This window comes from Aspergillus campestris (assembly GCF_002847485.1).
Source record: "Aspergillus campestris IBT 28561 chromosome Unknown P168scaffold_9, whole genome shotgun sequence".
Taxonomy (NCBI): domain Eukaryota; kingdom Fungi; phylum Ascomycota; class Eurotiomycetes; order Eurotiales; family Aspergillaceae; genus Aspergillus; species Aspergillus campestris.
In genome coordinates, this window is record NW_020194344.1 from 688,137 (window position 1) to 705,226 (window position 17,090).

The 17,090-nt window shown below is 56.4% G+C and overlaps 4 protein-coding genes across 4 annotated transcripts; 3 read left to right on the top strand and 1 right to left on the bottom strand.

Moving 5' to 3' along the window:
- Positions 1 to 808: 808 nt before the first annotated feature.
- P168DRAFT_256151 (acetate--CoA ligase) lies at positions 809 to 3,864 on the top strand. The gene is made up of 6 exons (XM_024834504.1): positions 809 to 1,324; positions 1,382 to 2,626; positions 2,706 to 2,966; positions 3,015 to 3,144; positions 3,208 to 3,482; positions 3,538 to 3,864. Exons 1-6 carry the CDS (start codon positions 1,286 to 1,288, stop codon positions 3,598 to 3,600), a joined length of 2,013 nt encoding a protein of 670 aa, XP_024691202.1. The 5' UTR covers positions 809 to 1,285; the 3' UTR covers positions 3,601 to 3,864.
- A 2,033-nt stretch (positions 3,865 to 5,897) lies between these two features.
- Positions 5,898 to 11,998, top strand: P168DRAFT_298355 (nucleoporin family protein; the record flags this gene model as incomplete). Its single annotated transcript, XM_024838260.1, has 5 exons — positions 5,898 to 7,491; positions 7,531 to 7,666; positions 7,697 to 9,377; positions 9,413 to 9,739; positions 10,022 to 11,998. 5 exons carry the CDS (start codon positions 5,898 to 5,900, stop codon positions 11,996 to 11,998), a joined length of 5,715 nt encoding a protein of 1,904 aa, XP_024691203.1.
- Positions 11,999 to 12,424: 426 nt separating this feature from the next.
- On the top strand, positions 12,425 to 14,443 carry P168DRAFT_311948 (putative MFS transporter; the record flags this gene model as incomplete). The annotated part of the gene is made up of 3 exons (XM_024839536.1): positions 12,425 to 13,422; positions 13,498 to 14,117; positions 14,415 to 14,443. 3 exons carry the CDS (start codon positions 12,425 to 12,427, stop codon positions 14,441 to 14,443), a joined length of 1,647 nt encoding a protein of 548 aa, XP_024691204.1.
- A 691-nt stretch (positions 14,444 to 15,134) lies between these two features.
- Positions 15,135 to 17,002, bottom strand: P168DRAFT_291749 (NADH-ubiquinone oxidoreductase 51 kDa subunit mitochondrial precursor). The gene has a single exon (XM_024837467.1). It carries the CDS (start codon positions 16,579 to 16,581, stop codon positions 15,427 to 15,429), a length of 1,155 nt encoding a protein of 384 aa, XP_024691205.1. The 5' UTR covers positions 16,582 to 17,002; the 3' UTR covers positions 15,135 to 15,426.
- Positions 17,003 to 17,090: the final 88 nt, after the last annotated feature.

A 17,090-nucleotide genomic window follows, 5' to 3' on the forward strand; every position in this document is an offset into this window, starting at 1 on the left:
TTGGTTTCCCCGGAGCAACGGAAAGTCGAGAGCCTGGCCTAAGGCCTCTCTCAGGCTCCCAGGCTCACTCCCCGCATGGCCGAGGCGTTGAGACACTAGAGAGGATGTGGTTAGTCTATTGTAGTAGTAGTAGTAGTAGTAGTGGTAGTGGTAGTGGTAGTACTATAGAGTGTCCCTGGGATGTACGTTCTTCTATTATGACTCTGTCCTCATTGTATTAATATATATATATATATGTATATGTATATATATTTATATTTAAGTATTTATATTTATGTCTGTATATAAATGTGTATATTATATTTGAGATGGAACTACACATCGATCGACGCTATGGAATGGACAGATGGAGCGTCGGCTAAGGATGATTAGAGTGGCTCACATGATACAGTCTACTCTACACTGGTATTCTGTATCTATAGAGTATTACTACTGGACACTTAGATACAGAATACTATTACTGGACATCGGATGATGTAGACGAACGGGTACGCGGAAGAAGCAGACAGAGTGGAGGAGCGAACTCCTTTCCTTTCTCAGTTAGTCATTCTCCATTTAATTATTATTCTGGAATTAATTCTTTAATTTCAATTCAACAGGGTCGACATCCACCTCAACAGTTACTATTTTATTCTTCTTTTATTTTATTGATTTTCTTTTTTTTAAGATACGATTTTCTAAATAATATATTATTCTCTGTATATCGGTTGAACTGTTCATTAAATAAATATCCTGGTGTCTCCCCCTCCTCCCCTCCTCCCCTCCTCCATTTTCTTCCTTTCCGTTTGCAACTCTTCCCTCTTCTTCCCCTCTTCATCCTACTCGACTCTCTTACTTCTTCGCTCTCCATTCTTTCCCTCATCCCTCTCTACTTTACATCTCTCTATTCTCTCCCCCCTATAGGTATGTCGAATGCAGCTCCTGCATCAATCCCTGCCCTCGGCCGCGGATGGTGTCGCAATAGTACCTGAACATCACCCCTCCACTACCCCACCCTGGCGGCGGCCAACACCGGCTGCGTTCGCTATCCCTGACGCCCAGCTCCTCCCCGCTTTGTAACCTGTGCTTCTTTGTTCTCTGGCTTTCTCATTCGCGCTCTCGGTCTCCTTTCCCATCGGACCCAAAACCTCCCGAGTTGAAATCTAACGTGCTGGTTGTCCCCGCAGAATTTCTCCTCTCTCTTCCGCCCATTCTCTCCCATCCCATCAGTCGACTCACCATTCTCCCATTTCACCTCCATTCTCTCGTCAATTCCAGCGTCCGTGTCTATTAGAAGCTATTCATCATGTCGGACGGCAACGTCATGCCCCCCAAGCCCGCCGTGGTAAGCTCTTCCCCCCCGTCCCCCCACTAAACTCTCGGCCCAGCTGACAAGCTCCAGGTGCCGGAAGCCCACCAAGTCGACACTTTCCATGTCCCCAAAGCATTCCATGACAAGCACCCTACGGGGACGCACGTCAAGAATATCGATGAGTACAAGGCCATGTACGAGGAGTCCATTCGCGACCCCCAGACCTTCTGGGCCCGCATGGCCCGCGAGAACCTGACCTTCTACCGCGACTTCCAAACCACCATGATGGGCTCCCTCGAGAACGGCGATGTCGCCTGGTTCCCCGAGGGCCGCTTGAACGCCTCCTACAACTGTGTCGACCGACACGCCCTGAAGAACCCCAACAAGGTCGCTATCATCTACGAGGCCGATGAGCCCAACGAGGGCCGCACCATCACTTACGGCGAGCTGCTGCGCGAGGTCTCGCGCGTCGCCTGGGTCCTGAAGCAGCGTGGCGTCAAGAAGGGTGACACCGTCGCCATCTACCTCCCCATGATTCCCGAGGCTCTCATCGCCTTCCTGGCCTGCTCCCGTATCGGCGCCGTCCACTCCGTCGTCTTCGCCGGTTTCTCCTCCGACTCCCTGCGCGACCGCGTCCTCGACGCCGACTCCAGGGTCATCATCACCAGCGACGAGGGCAAGCGTGGCGGCAAGGTCATCGGCACCAAGCGCATCGTCGACGAGGCCCTGAAGCAGTGCCCCAACGTCTCCAGCGTCCTCGTCTACCAGCGCACGGGCGCCGAGGTCCCCTGGACCGACAGCCGCGACGTCTGGTGGCACGAGGAGGTCGAGAAGTACCCCAACTACTTCGCCCCCGAGCCCGTCACCTCCGAAGACCCTCTCTTCCTCCTCTACACCTCCGGCTCCACCGGAAAGCCCAAGGGCGTCATGCACACCACCGCCGGCTACCTGCTGGGCGCCGCCATGACCGGCAAGTACGTCTTTGACATCCACGACGACGACCGCTTCTTCTGCGGTGGTGATGTCGGCTGGATCACCGGTCACACCTACGTCGTCTACGCGCCCCTGCTCCTGGGATGCTCCACTGTCGTCTTCGAGAGTACCCCCGCCTACCCCGACTTTTCCCGCTACTGGGACGTGATCGACAAGTACCAGGTCACCCAGTTCTACGTCGCCCCTACCGCCCTGCGTCTGCTGAAGCGCGCCGGCGACGAGCACATCCACCACAAGATGGCCCACCTGCGTATCCTGGGCTCCGTCGGCGAGCCCATCGCCGCCGAGGTGTGGAAGTGGTACTTTGAGAAGGTCGGCAAGGAGGAGGCCCACATTTGTGACGTGAGTTTTCTAATATCTTTTCTTTTGTATTGGAAAAAAAAAAAAAAAAAAAAAAAAAATTTGTACTGACGAACGGCAGACCTACTGGCAAACCGAGACCGGCTCGAACGTCATCACGCCCCTGGGTGGTGTGACTCCCACCAAGCCCGGTAGCGCCTCGCTGCCCTTCTTCGGCATCGAGCCCGCCATCATCGACCCCGTCTCGGGCGAGGAGATCTCGGGTAACGACGTCGAGGGTGTGTTGGCCTTCAAGCAGCCGTGGCCCAGCATGGCCCGCACCGTGTGGGGCGCCCACAAGCGCTACATGGATACCTACCTGAACGTGTACAAGGGTTACTACGTATGTTAATCTCCTCATTTAACATTATGTTATTCTAATATGTGATAGTTCACGGGAGATGGTGCCGGCCGTGACCACGAGGGATACTACTGGATCCGTGGCCGTGTTGACGATGTCGTCAACGTGTCTGGTCACCGTCTGTCGACCGCCGAGATCGAGGCCGCTCTCTTGGAACACCGTATGTTCACTTTCGCTGCCCCGTTTGTCCCTCTTCTTTGCTGTAACGACTAACCTTTTGCAGACATGGTTGCCGAAGCCGCCGTGGTCGGTGTCGCCGACGAGCTGACGGGCCAGGCCGTCAACGCGTTTGTCTCTCTCAAGGAGGGCAATGAGACGAGCGATCAGGTGCGCAAGGATCTGGTCATGCAGGTGCGCAAGTCGATCGGTCCCTTCGCGGCGCCCAAGGCTGTCTTCACGGTCGACGATCTTCCCAAGACCCGCAGCGGCAAGATCATGCGCCGGATTTTGCGCAAGATCCTGAGCGGAGAGGAGGACAGCCTGGGTGATATCACCACGGTAAGCATCTGCCCATCTTCATTCTTTTGGTGGACCTGGCTAACACGGATTTCAGCTGTCCGACCCTTCGGTCGTTGCAAAGATCATCAGCACGGTCCACGAGGCCCGTGGCAAATAAACGGTATGGGACGAAACCTACCTGATCAACGACAACTCCGAAACGAGAAAGAAAAAAACAAAGATCAAAAACGATAAAAAAAAACCAAGAAAACCAAGAAACTACCTGATGAAACGATGCGACTTTCATGCCTTGGCTGGATACCTGCAGGTCTGCTTAATTGTTTTGTGATTCCCGTGTCTTGCGATGTTGAGAAGCGATCTCCTTTTTGACTGCGCTGTATTCAACCATTGAATCTATATATATTTCTTACTGTTCATCTGGACCACTTGGAGTAGAGGGATAGCGTACACGACTGTAGATGACTGTATCCGTAGATGTACTCGTATATAGGTGACAGTCATAGTCAGACTGACTACAAAGATGCAGTGCCACAACTGCATCTATACAATAAGATTCTTTGTGCCACTGTCCTCAATCATGTAGAGTATGTAGAGTCAAGACGTACTTGTACTTCCGAGGCAGAGACATCCAATCCAGTTGGCCTTTTTTATCCGGTCGTCTCCACTCCTTCCGAGCTGTCAATGACTAATCCATGCATGAACTGTTTCTTTCCACTTTATCAGCCTCGACAGGTGTAAAGTGGCTTTGATTCTGCAGTCATGAGGCTCCCTCTGGGATTCAGTAACCTTAAGCTGTGAGTCAACCCAATGCGACCAGGTTGTGCGTGGAGCAGTCCAGTCCGGTTCCCATTTTCAGGCACCAATCCCCTCCACGTGATTAGCCGGAACCAGAGCAGGTAATTTACCAGTAAGAGTGCTGTTTCTCCATGGTGTATTTTACTGTCCAATGGTGCCTCCCCACCGAGAAGATGGTGTATGGATGGTAACAGAATGTAACCTGGCCGTTGCTGGCAGGCCTTACCTAAGCGCCAAGACCGGCACCTCTTGCCAACCTAACACAGCTTCTTTTTCCTCACCGTCGCGCGTCTCTTCTCTTCTTTCTCTCTCTCTTTTGACCCCCTCTCAACCTCCCCTTTCATCGGTCGCCCGTCTTGCTTCCCCTTCTCTTTTTCGCCACATCTTTGTGGGTCCTTGTTGCACACCTTGTGCTTTGACAAGTGGTTTACGATCTGTCGTTGGGTGTGGTCTCTTGTTTTTTCACCAGGAGGCCCAATAGCAGCAGACAACCCCATTGTCTTTTTCTCACTTCCCTTGAACGGTCTGCTTTGCTGGTCCGCGCGTCGAGACTTCTCGCCGACTCTGAGACCTTCTTGCAACCGAGGTCTGGTCCTCGCGGCTGGCGCATGACGATCGATCTTTTCGCATATCAAAATCGGTCTTGTATTTGGTGGTGTTCAATCCCTGTCACTGTTTGACCGCGGCCGTTTTCGACCACCGTCGAACGGATGAGCCCTTGAGTCGAGGCGACACCAAGAAGAAACATCATGTTCGGTGGATTCGGACAGCAGAATACCCAGGGCTCCGGCTTTGGAACGGGCTCTGGCTTCGGAGGTACCAGCTCCGGTGGAGGTAGGTTTTGATCGTCCTTTTTTCTTTTATTGTGACCACCTCTCCTTCCCCCTGGTTGTGAGGGACGGGGTCGGTTACTTTGTTCTTCTTCGTTTCTCTCTCTCTATCTTCCGGTCTGTTCCTGGGAAACACGCCTCTGGTTCAGCAATCGGCACCTGGTGGCCCTCTCGACCTCGATCCGCGATGGTTCACCTCAAACCGACAGTAATCAACGTCAACACTTCCGCGGAGGCCGACACCGTGCCACTCAGTATCGCCAACAAGAGAAGGGATCGCAGCTTGAGAATCGTCTCTGACAGCATCTTTCCCCCGTCATCTAGGCTTTGGATCCACTCCGTCCTTTGGCGCCAGCACCTCTGGAAGCGGCGGCCTGTTTGGAAATAACTCCAGTAGCTTTGGTTCCGGTGGAGGTACGTGCTCAACGACTTGAGTTCAGCCAGCTTTGCGATCCTTTCTCTTTTTTCCTGTCGCTTGCGATCGGATTCCCATGGTCTTTGATTTTACGCCTATCGATATGTGACGATCCCGCGCGCGCTTGGAGATTCGCCCAGTCGGTTTCCAGGGATTCCCGCGCAAGAAGAAAGAACATATCCAATGTTCCTAAACCTGGATCGCTCCGACTATGGACGTGGAGAGAATACAGAAGAAGAACGCCAAAAACGCCGACCCATGGGATCCGTATTCGAGGACGGAATCACTGCTCTTTATTTCGCCTTTTCCCTCTTTCACTTCGGAGCCTTTTCAACATATGGATGTTATCATTTGCTAACCAGATATATCTTTCAACTAGGTTTTGGAGCAGGCACGCAGAACCAATCGAACTCCATGTTTGGAGGCCAAAACCGGACCCCCGGGTTCGGTGCATCAACGAGTAGCAGCCCCTTTGGAAGCGGCACGGCTACTGCTGGCGGCGGTGGATTTGGTGCTGGCAGTGCTGGCAGTGGTGGCTTCGGAGCAGGAAACACGGGTGGGGCTTTTGGCGGCTCCGGAGGTGGAATGTTTGGTGCCAACAAGACTGGCACCGGTTTTGGCGGCGCAACTGGTACCGGCGGATTTGGCGCCGGCGCCAGCACCCCCGCCAGCACCGGTACCGGCTTTGGAGGTGGCGGTGCAGGTTTTGGCGGCGCGACCGGTACGGCTTTCAACCAGGCGGTTCCTCCCTCGGAGGGTACCGGGGGGACCCCATTCAGCCCCTTCACCGAGAAAGATGGCTCCTCGAGCGTGACCAACCACTACCAGAGCATCAGCTTCATGCAACCGTACAGCAAGTATTCCTTCGAGGAACTTCGAGTGGCCGATTACAGCCAGGGTCGCAGATTCGGGAACGGCAGTGGACAGGCCGGGGCCTTTGGAACCTCTGCCTTTGGCAGTAGTGCCGGGACGGGCTTTGGCCAGCAGCAGCCGTCCACCACAGGCTTTGGAAGCACTCCGTCGGCTTTCGGCGCGAGCACCAGCGCCCCATCCGGCTTTGGCCAAACCACCCAGACTGCTGGTGGCTTTGGATCGACTCCGTCCAACCCCTTGTTCGGGGCCAATAAGCCGGCTACTTCCTTGTTCGGAGGCGGAGCTGTCGCAGCTCCTGCCCAACCCAGCGGAGGTCTGTTCGGCGGCGCCGCTGGTGCTACAGGGACGACCGGCGGGTTTGGAAACACGGGAACCACCGGTGGGTTTGGCGCCGGAGCCACAGGGGGCAGCTCGCTCTTTGGCGGGGCCAACGCCAACCAACAACAGAACAAGCCTCTCTTTGGCGGTGGCGCCTCGACCGGCTCGACAGGAACCGGGCTGGGCGGCTTCGGGCAACAGAATACCGGCACTTCATCCTCCCTCTTTGGCGGCGGCGCAGCCTCGTCCTCTCCCTTTGGCGGCGGCCAGCAGCAGCAGCAGCAGCAGCAGCAGCAGACCGGAACGACGGGCTTTGGCGGGTTTGGGCAACAGAATCAGGCCCAGAATCAGGCCCAGCCACAAAACAAAGGCCTGTTCGGTGGCGGTGGTCTTGGCGCCGGCACCCAACAACCGTCGACCACCCCGAGCCTGTTCGGCGGCGGCGCTGGCACGACGGGTTCCTCGCTCTTCGGACAGAATAATCAGCAGCCGCAACAGCAGCAACAACCGGCGGCGGGTAGCTCGCTCTTCGGCGGGGGCGCCAACCAGCAGTCTGGAACCAGCTCTCTCTTCGGCGGCGGAGCCCAACCGCAGCAGCCGGCTCAGAAGAGCCTTTTCGGGGGCGGCGCGGCGACGGGTACCGGCACCGGTTTCGGGGGTGCTTTTGGAAACACGCAACCCCAACAGGCTGGAGCCGGTGCAGGCCTGTTCGGTGGGGCTCAGCCTCAGCAGCAACAGAAGCCGAGTCTTTTCGGTGGCTCCACGGGCACCGGTGGCTCTCTGTTCGGTGGCTCCGGCGCACCGGCTCAAAACACGGGTTCGTCCCTCTTCGGAAACCAGAGCCAACCGGCTCAAGCTGGCGGCGGCCTGGGCACCTCGAGCCTTTTTGGCAACTCCCAGCAGGCGCAGGCGCAGCAAGCGCAGCAACCCCAGCAGCCTGCCCCGGGCAGTCTGCAGGCCTCCCTCCTCGACGCGAACCCGTACGGCAACCAGTCCATCTTCTCCGGGCTGCCCGCCCCCAGCGCACAGAGCCCGGGCCCGTTGGCGACGCCGCTCTCCTCGACCAACAAGCAGAAACAGCGGACCCCCTTGCCCGTGCACAAGATCACCCCGAGCGCGGCCAATCGCCTCATCACCCCGCCCAAACGCCAAGGCTACGGGTTCAGCTACTCCACCTACGGATCCCCCTCCAGCAACGCCAGTACCCCCAATGGCCTCGGCAGTGGTCTGCTGGCCGCCAACAGCATGCGCGGAAGCCTGGGCGGCAGTCTGGGACGCGGCAGTTTCAGCAAGAGCTTCTCAACGAGCAATCTGCGCAAGACCTTCGATCCGGAGACCGATAGCGTTCTGTCGCCCGGAGCGCTTTCCAGCGGTCCTTCCCGTCTGCCGAGCGGGAACTTGAAGCGTCTGACCATTGACCGCAGCCTGCGTAATGACCTCTTCTCGCGCCCCGCCAGCACCTCGGCCGCGCCCATCACCAACGGTGACGAATTCATCGCGCCGGGCGACAAAATGAAGAAGAAGGTCAGCTTCGAGGCTCCGTCTCCATCGGACACGGCGAGCGATTCCGAGATCGTGCCCATTCAAGCGTCCAGCTCCGAGCCCACCCCCGAGGAGCTGGGTTTCTTGCGGTCGATCCGCAAAAGCGGCACCATCAACGGCATCAGCAACATCAACGGCGCCAAGCCGACCCCGGACAGTGTAATTCGTCCCGACATCGAACCCCTCCGCACGGATCTTGCCTCGGTGCCCGAAGATGCCGAACAGGCGGCGTCCGCGGACGGTCCCACCCGACTGGCCTTTATCCCCAGTGGTGACCCCAAGCCCGGCGACTATTGGATGACGCCCTCGCGGGCCGAGATCGCCAAGATGCCCCGGGACCAGCAGAAGCGGATGGTGGGACTGACGGTGGGTCGCGAGCGATGTGGGCAGGTGACCTTCGACGAGCCGGTCGACCTGACGACCATCGATCTGGACCAGATCTTCGGTGGCTTGGTGGAGATTGGCGTGCGCAAGATTACCGTGTATCCCGACGAGTCGATGAAACCTCAGAGGGGCAAAGGCCTGAACGTACCGTCCACCCTCCGCATCGAGAACTCGTGGCCGCGCGGCCGCGACAAAAAGGCGCCCTCCCCGGTGACCAGTGGTCCCCTCTTCGACAAACACATCGACCGACTGCGTAAGGTGCACAACGCCGAATTCGTTGACTACGAGATGGAAAAGGGCACTTGGGTGTTCCGCGTCCCTCACTTCACCACCTATGGTCTGGACTATGACAGCGATGAAGACGAAGAAGGTGAGGGCCTTGACCAAAGCACTTTGAGTGCTGCTCCTGACACACCGACTCCGAAGGCTCAATCCCCGTTCGCCAACACCGTGGGCTCGGAGCAGACCACCTTCTCCACTGACGACTCCTTCGTTGGGTCGATAGCCGGGGTCGAGGATGACACGTTCGACTTCAAGAAGCGGAAGCTGGTCCCCGGCGCGTTCGGCAATCAGGCCATGGAGGTGATGGCCGACGAGCGGTCTTTTTCGGAGGAGGGCACCGAGTCTTTTTTAGGGGACGGCTCCACGGGTTCAACAACTGAGCAGGATGGCGACGACGACGTCACCGAGAGCCAGCAGTCTGGCGATTCAGAAGTTGAATTGGACGATGGCGAGGAAATGGAGATGGCAGGCACCTTTCCCGACCTACGTCCTACCGTGGAGCGCGACGATATCACCAACAGCGCCGACAGTTTCTACGAGCACTCGCAGCCGTCCTTGAAACCCTGGAACACGCCCCCAAGACCCGGCTCGACCTGACCGGGGACTGGGCCGAGCATCTGCAACGCACTATCAGTCCTCGGAAGCAGGACCGCGCCGCCTTGCGCGAGATCCAGGCCAACGCATTCAATGACCGGCCGTTGCAGGACGACACGCCCAAGGGTTCCGATGCCGATGCGCGGCAGCAGAAGGGCTTTGCGACCAGTATTGATCTGATGAACTCTTTGTTTCAGCAGCCCCGGAAACAGACGGCTCCGTCTCCGTTGAAGCCGCCGAGTGCTGGCCCTAAAGGCTTTGAGGTTTGACTCCCTTTTGATTGTTGTTACTTGTTTTTTACCCAGTCACGCGGTTTTTACCCCGTTGCATTGTTCCCCCTTGTTGTACCTAGCTATCCTTTCTAGTCTCTTTCTATCTGTTTTCTTTCTTTCCTCCTTCCTTTGTCTTCATCCATCTTTCTCTTCATCCATCTTTCTCTTCATCCATCTTTCTCTTCATCCATCTTTCTCTTCATCCATCTTTCTCTTACTAGATAGTTGAACTTAATGAACACGAACTAATCATCCTTATTCCCTTCCGTCTAGTGGCCCTACAACAAACGACCCAAAACTTATGCTGGCGAGTCTAATGAACTGAGCGGAGACGACCTGGCTTTTCATCACTCGTTCAAACCCCGCTGGGGCCCGGTGGATTCGATGATTTGTGTTAAAAGCGGATGGGGCGGTGTCCAGTCAGGGGATGACCGATGGAAGTCCAAGTTATCGGTGACAAGTGAGGAGAGAGAGATCGTTCTGCTGGAATTCCATCCGCGAGGAGACGTGAACACGATGATCGACGTGCAACGGCAACAGTCGGCCATCCGCCGCGTGGATGGGGTGCCCTTGGCTCGTCTAGCCAGCCCCAACTTCCAGCAGTTCGCCCAGGCGGCAGCCACCCAACCGGACCAAGAGCGATTGATCTGGCAATTGGCAAACGTTCTGTTCAATGACGATATCGAAGATGACATCTCCGCGGCCGTGCCACCTCAGGTCCGACCAAAGTTTCTCCCCCGCATCAAAAAAGACCGACTCAGTCGTCTGCTCGAGGGGATCATCCGCGAGAAGCACGCACGCGTCCTGGGCAAGGCGGGGTCGGCCGAAGAGCAGGCTGTGTACCTGCTCTGCTCGCACCGGGTGGACGAGGCGTGTAACGTCCTGATGACCAGCCAGAATCTCCACCTGGCGACGTTGGTCGCGCAGATCGGCCGCGACCGGACGACGCGCGCCGACATGGCACAGCAGGTGGAAATGTGGCGGCAGCACAACGTCTCCTCCGAAATGACCGAGCCCATGCGGGCCCTCTACGAACTGCTGGCCGGCAACGCACTCCGCAGCGAGGGCAAGTCCGGCGGAGCCCTGGAGGACCGCTCCTCTTCGTTTTCCATCACGGAGCGGTTCGAGCTGGACTGGTTCGAGGCGTTCGGCCTGCGCCTGTGGTACAGCATTACCGAGGACGAGCCGATCGAGGCCGCGGTGTCCAGCTACATGCAGGACTTGACCAGCGGCGAGGAGACCGCCTTCCCCTACCCGCCCAACCAGACGGGCGCGGGCCGGGAATCTCCCCTGTGGGTTCTCCTCAAGCTCTACGCTGGCACCGTCGGCGCGGCTCCGGGTCTGCCGGTGCAGGAGTTCCCCGCCGCCTTGATGCCCGAATGCGTGGGCGGCGACGCGCTCTCTAGTGGCCTGTCATTCCCGCTGTACCACCTGCTGGCGGCGACAGTGGGCCCGCACGACCGGTTCCTGGTCAATCCCGAGCAGGCGGATCGACTGGTCCGGGATTTCGCCTGGGAGCTCAGCTGCGCGGGCGAGCTGCAGCGGGCAGTGTTTGTTTTGCTGCACTTGTCCCGCCCGATGGACCGGGAGCGCGGCGTGCGCGAGCTCTTGGCCCGCTTTGCCCCTCGGCTTCCCGAACCGGTCACGACCGCCGGGACCTCGGATTCCGCATGGGACGGTTTGACCAAGGAGCTCCATGTCCCCGAGGCGTGGCTCTGGGAGGCCAAGGCGCTGTCGGCGCGGGACCAGGGCGACGCCGCCGGTGAGGTGGACTACCTAGTGCGAGCGAAGAACTGGACCGACGCCCACGCCACCTTTTGCCGGATCGTGGGCCCAACCGCCGTGATCGAGCAAGACTACGCGACTCTGGAACGACTGATCTCAGGCTTCGGCGACGGACCCGAGAGCCAGGTACCCGGTTGGGCCCGCGGCGGCGGCGTCTACGAAGACTTTTTGCGACTAGCCACGGCGCGGGGCGGCGCCCGCGAGCGCTCGCGGTTGCGTCGACTGGTGCAGGCCTTGGGTGCGATGGCCGAACGCATGCAGGGGACGGGTGTGGAAGGATTGGAGGAGCGTGTGGCTTTTAAGGAAATGAGCCGACTAGTGGCGCAGTGGACGGCCCACGACGAGACGGCAGCGGATCTCAGCCCAGCGGTACTGCGGTTGCCCTTGACGGGTGATGCGCGCCTCGTGCAGACGGCCGAGATGAGCCGACGATACTTTGGAGCGATCATGGCTGGGGCTTATTGATGGGGATGGATGATGGATATCATGGATGGATATGGGGCTGGGGCTCATGTGTGTTTTTTTCTTCTTTTCTTCTTGCTCTCCTGTATTCTTGCACTAGACGACGACCCAGAGTGTATGCTATGTACGCTATTGATTTCTCCCCTTAAGGGAGGCTTTTCTCTTGACTGTTACTTTAATCAAGCCGTGAGCATTTACTATCATTTTCTGTATTGACTGTTGTAGAGTGCTGTGGTGTGTGTTGTGCTATGTTATGTCTATAGACTCAACCGGTTCCGGCCCGTTTCCGGGAGTTTGTTATTCTTTCCTCTTCTTCTCTTCTCCTTCTCTTCTATTCTTTTGTTCTCCTCGTCCTCTTCTCCTCATCTCCTCTCCCTCATACTGAATATAGGCCATCATCCTATCTCCATCACCACCACCACCACCACCATGACAGCAGACACCCCATCCACCCTCGAGGCCCAGTCCCAGGCCCAGCCTCCCCCAACAACAGCCTACTCAGCCTTCACCACCTCCCAAAAACGCTTCATAATAACAATGATCAGCCTCGCCTCGCTCTTCTCCCCCCTCAGCGGCCAAATCTACTACCCCGTCATGCCGACCCTCGTCCAAAACTACCACCTCACCCCGGCCCTAATCAACCTAACCATAACAACCTACATGATCCTCCAAGGCCTCGCCCCAAGCTTCATGGGCACCTTCGCCGACACCGGCGGCCGCCGCCCAGCCTACATCGTCGCCTTCACAATCTACACCGCAGCGAACATCGGCCTGGCCCTGCAAAACAGCTACGCCGCGCTCATGATCCTCCGCTGTATCCAGAGTGCCGGCAGCAGCGGGACCATCGCGTTCGGGTATGGTGTGATTGCGGATATCGCGACGCCGGCGGAGAGAGGGCACTATATTGGGCCGATGGCGGCGGGGGTGATGATTGCGCCTGCTATTGGGCCTGTTGTGGGCGGGCTGTTGAGTAGGTATCTTGGGTGGAGGGCGGTGTTTTGGTTTTTGGTCGTTGTTAGTGGTGGGTATCTTGTTGTGTTTGTGCTTGTTGTGCCGGAGACGGGGAGGGTTGTTGTGGGTGATGGGGGGGTGGTGCCGGCGGAGTGGTGGAGGATGTCGGTTTGGCAGTGGGTTACTGCGCGGAGACGACGATCACCACCTTCTTCTGGGGGAAGTATGGTTGAGGGGGGGGCAGGAGGGGGAGGGGGAGGCCCTGAAACGACCCGTGGAGATGACCGCTGTCCGCGTAAACTTGCGTTTCCGAATCCGTTGCCGGCGTTTGCCATTCTGTTGGAGATGGACGCTTTGATTATTATATCGTTTGTTGGGCTGGCGATGCTGGCCAATGTTGCTTTGTTGACGAGTACGCCGACGCTGTTTGGGAAGCTGTATGGACTGAATGTCTTGCAGATTGGGTTGTGTTTTCTGTATGTTTCCTCATCACCCCATCCTCTGAAAAAGACAAGAAAGGAAGAAAAAGAAGTATACTGACTGTATGACAGGCCCCTCGGCGTCGGCGCCTGCATCGGCGCCATCCTCAATGGCAAACTCCTCGACCTCAACTACCGCCGCACCGCGCACCGCCTGGGCATAACCGTGGACCGCAAGAAAGGCGAAGACCTACGACGATTCCCAATCGAGCAAACCAGACTACAGACCTTCTTCCCCATCATGGCACTCGCCACGCTGACCTTCCTCCCCTACGGCTGGGTTCTACAGCGGCGCGCACACCTGGCCGTCCCACTCATCCTACAATTCATAATGGGCTTCTCCTTCATAGCGGCCCTCAACACGCTCAACACCCTTCTCGTCGACCTCTTCCCTGACCGCGCCGCCACAGCCAGTGCAGCCTGCAACCTCGTGCGCTGCTGGCTGGGCGCCGTCGGCGCAGCCGTCATCGACTATATGCTGAACGGCATGGGCTGGGGATGGTGCTTCACCTTTCTAGGACTGGTTCTTGCGGCGGGGTTGGGCCTGATGTGGGTGGAGTATAAGCGGGGAATGGGATGGCGGGAGAAGAGATTTTTAAAGCGGAATCCTAATCCTCCTCCTGATGATATCCATATGGACGATATTGGTGAAGGGAGGGAGGGCTTGGGAGAGGACGATACGCATGGAGAGAGTAAGGAGGACTCGACAGGGGGGAATACACACGGGGAGAGTAAAGAGGGGAATCAGGAGGAGAAGAACGAGTGATCCTTTTTTAATGCATTCGTGGGAAGAGCTACGTTGAGACTACCGCGGTGATTACTGAAGGGGGTGGAGATATGGGATGCTGCATTGATAGGTACATGCATTGCATGCGTTGGGGGAATCAGGGCAATGATACATACATATGTGCTTTTAAAGTAGCCCAAGAGGTTAGTTAATATTAATTGCATTGCATTAGGGGAATTATTCAGGACATTGCTATGTGTAGTTAGAGTAGTATACGAGGTCGGTCAGTAGTTATCAGTTACTATCAATAATATAAAGTATAAAGTAGTGTGTTATACTTTCTACTTGCTTTCTATTTGCTTTCTACTTGTTTTTTTACTTGCTTCCTACTTACTGTGTAGTTACCTACTACCTGCTTCCTATCTACATACTATCTACATATCTACTTACTATCTACTTACTATCTACTTACTATCTACTTACTACATACTTACCACATGCTTACTACATGCCTACTATATACTACTCATCTAGTCACCTACTACCTGTCTACTACCTGCTTACTGTATATCTACCTAAGCCCCCATTTGTATCCAGATAATATCTACCCACCACCCATTCCATGTTTAGGACTCAAGATAGTATCAGCACGTAGTCCGTCAGTTAGTAGTACCTTCAACAGGGTACGTCAAGCTCCTGATACTTCACCTTATAGTATACTATAAATCAAGTCGCCCATAGGATTGATAGATAGAGATGAAGGGATGGATGATGGATACATACATCTATATCTAGGTCCTACAGGCATAAGAGAATCCTATATAGATGCATGGATAGATAGTATCAATGATTGTCTGTATCTGATATATTGCAAGGTGTGTGAAATGGAAGAACATGATCTAGTTGATGTTGGGATTGGACTATATCAAGAAGGTACATCAAATAGAGAAATGCTTAGTTGATAGTTGGGATTAAACTGGACCTGATATGGACCTGAATTGGAATTGAACTGGAATTGAACTCTAACTCTGTACATGGCGGATTCGATAGAAGGTAACAACAACAACAACAGTAAAAATAACAACAGTGCCGAAAAGAAGACGGCGATACTAAACAAGTCCTATCCAAAAAGTACAAAAACAGTATCTCCCACTCTTACACTACCACCTAGACAAGTTCCATTTTTCAATTTTTAAATTTCCTCGAAGGCTGTAAATAAACGAACAAGTTTAAGAATAAAATGATGAATAAATAAAATAAGGAAAAAAATTAATTTACATCCCCGGCGAGATCAGCTTTCCCTCGGCACGAGCCTCCGGCTGCCATCCACCAGCGTAGGGACCACCCTGACCGATCTCGGCCGAGTACTCGCGGATACGGGCCTCGAGCTCGGGACGGAAGTGGCGGATCAGGCCCTGGATGGGCCAGGCGAAGGCCTCGCCCAGAGCGCAGATGGTGTGGCCCTCGACCTGCTTGGTCAGTTCCTGGAGCATGTCGATCTCGCGCTCGCGGGCGCGGCCGGTCTCGAGACGCTGCATCATCTGCATGGTCCACTTGCTGCCCTCGCGGCAGGGGGTGCACTGACCGCAGGACTCGTGCTTGTAGAAGGTGGAGAGGCGGGAGATGGCGCGGACGATGTCGGTGGACTTGTCCATGACGACGACGGCGGCCGTGCCCAGACCGGTTTGGCTGTCCTTGAGGGCGTCGAAGTCCATGAGCTGGTCGTCGCAGACGGACTTGGGGATCACGGGCGTGGAGGAGCCGCCGGGGATGATGGCCTGCAGGTTGTCCCAGCCGCCGCGGACGCCGCCGCAGTGCTTCTCGATCAGCTCGCGCAGCGGGATCGACATCTCCTCTTCGACCGTGCAGGGGTTGTTGACGTGGCCCGAGATGCAGAACAGCTTGGTGCCGGCGTTGCGCTCGCGGCCGAACTGCGAGAACCAGTTGGGTCCGCGGCGCATGATGGTCGGGGTGACGGCGACGGTCTCGACGTTGGTGACGGTGCTGGGGCAGCCGAAGAGACCGACCGCGGCGGGGAAGGGCGGCTTCAGGCGGGGCTTGCCGGCCTTGCCCTCGATCGACTCGATCAGCGAGGTCTCCTCACCACAGATGTAGGCGCCCATGCCGCGGTGCACGTAGACGTCGAAGTCGTAGCCGGTTCCGCAGGCGTTCTTGCCGATGAGTCCGGCGGCGTAGGCCTCGTTGATGGCGCGCTGCAGCACCGTCGCCTCGTGGTAGAACTCGCCACGGATGTAGATGTAGGCCGCGTTGGCGTTCATGGCCCGTCCGACGACGAGACAGCCTTCGATCAGCTTCTGGGGGTCCTTGCGCATGATCTCGCGGTCCTTGCACGTTCCGGGTTCGCCTTCGTCCGCGTTGACGACCAGATACCGGGGTCGGGGGTCCTTGTCCCAATCTTTGAAGTTCATGAAAGACTACATTATTAGATTCTTCTTCTTCTTTTCCCCTCTTTTCTTTCCACGGTTTACCCCAAAAGCATTGAAGGATGAAGGAACTCACATATTTCAAACCCGACGGAAACCCAGCACCACCACGACCACGAAGACCGGAAGCCTTAATTTCGGAAATAAGCTGCAACAGATACCCTCATTAGCACACGACTTCTCTCCCACATCGCTTGTCTCCCCTTCTCCTTCTGTCTCCCAATCCCATTATCCCCCCACACAAAGCAACATCCCCGAGGTAAAAGAGATACCCACCCAATCATGCCCCTTCAACACAATATCCTTCGTCCGATGCCAATCGCCATACTTCATCGCAGACTTGAGATCCGCCCCATGGTGACCATAAAGGTTCGTAAAGATGCGGTCCTGGTCCTGCAGACCGCCATGGTGCCGGACGGGGGGAGCGTTGTCCTGAACGGTCGCGAAGGAGCGGGCGGCCGGCCGGCCCTGGACGCGGAGGGACCGGGAGAGGG

Bases quoted from the DNA above. Each gene is read 5' to 3' on its own strand.
- P168DRAFT_291749 (XM_024837467.1), bottom strand. From the start codon at position 16,581: ATGAACTTCAAAGATTGGGACAAGGACCCCCGACCCCGGTATCTGGTC.
- P168DRAFT_256151 (XM_024834504.1), top strand. From the start codon at position 1,286: ATGTCGGACGGCAACGTCATGCCCCCCAAGCCCGCCGTG. The intron at 1,325-1,381 runs GTAAGCTCTTCC...GACAAGCTCCAG, and splicing joins TGCCCCCCAAGCCCGCCGTG to GTGCCGGAAGCCCACCAAGT. The intron at 2,627-2,705 runs GTGAGTTTTCTA...GACGAACGGCAG, and splicing joins AGGAGGCCCACATTTGTGAC to ACCTACTGGCAAACCGAGAC.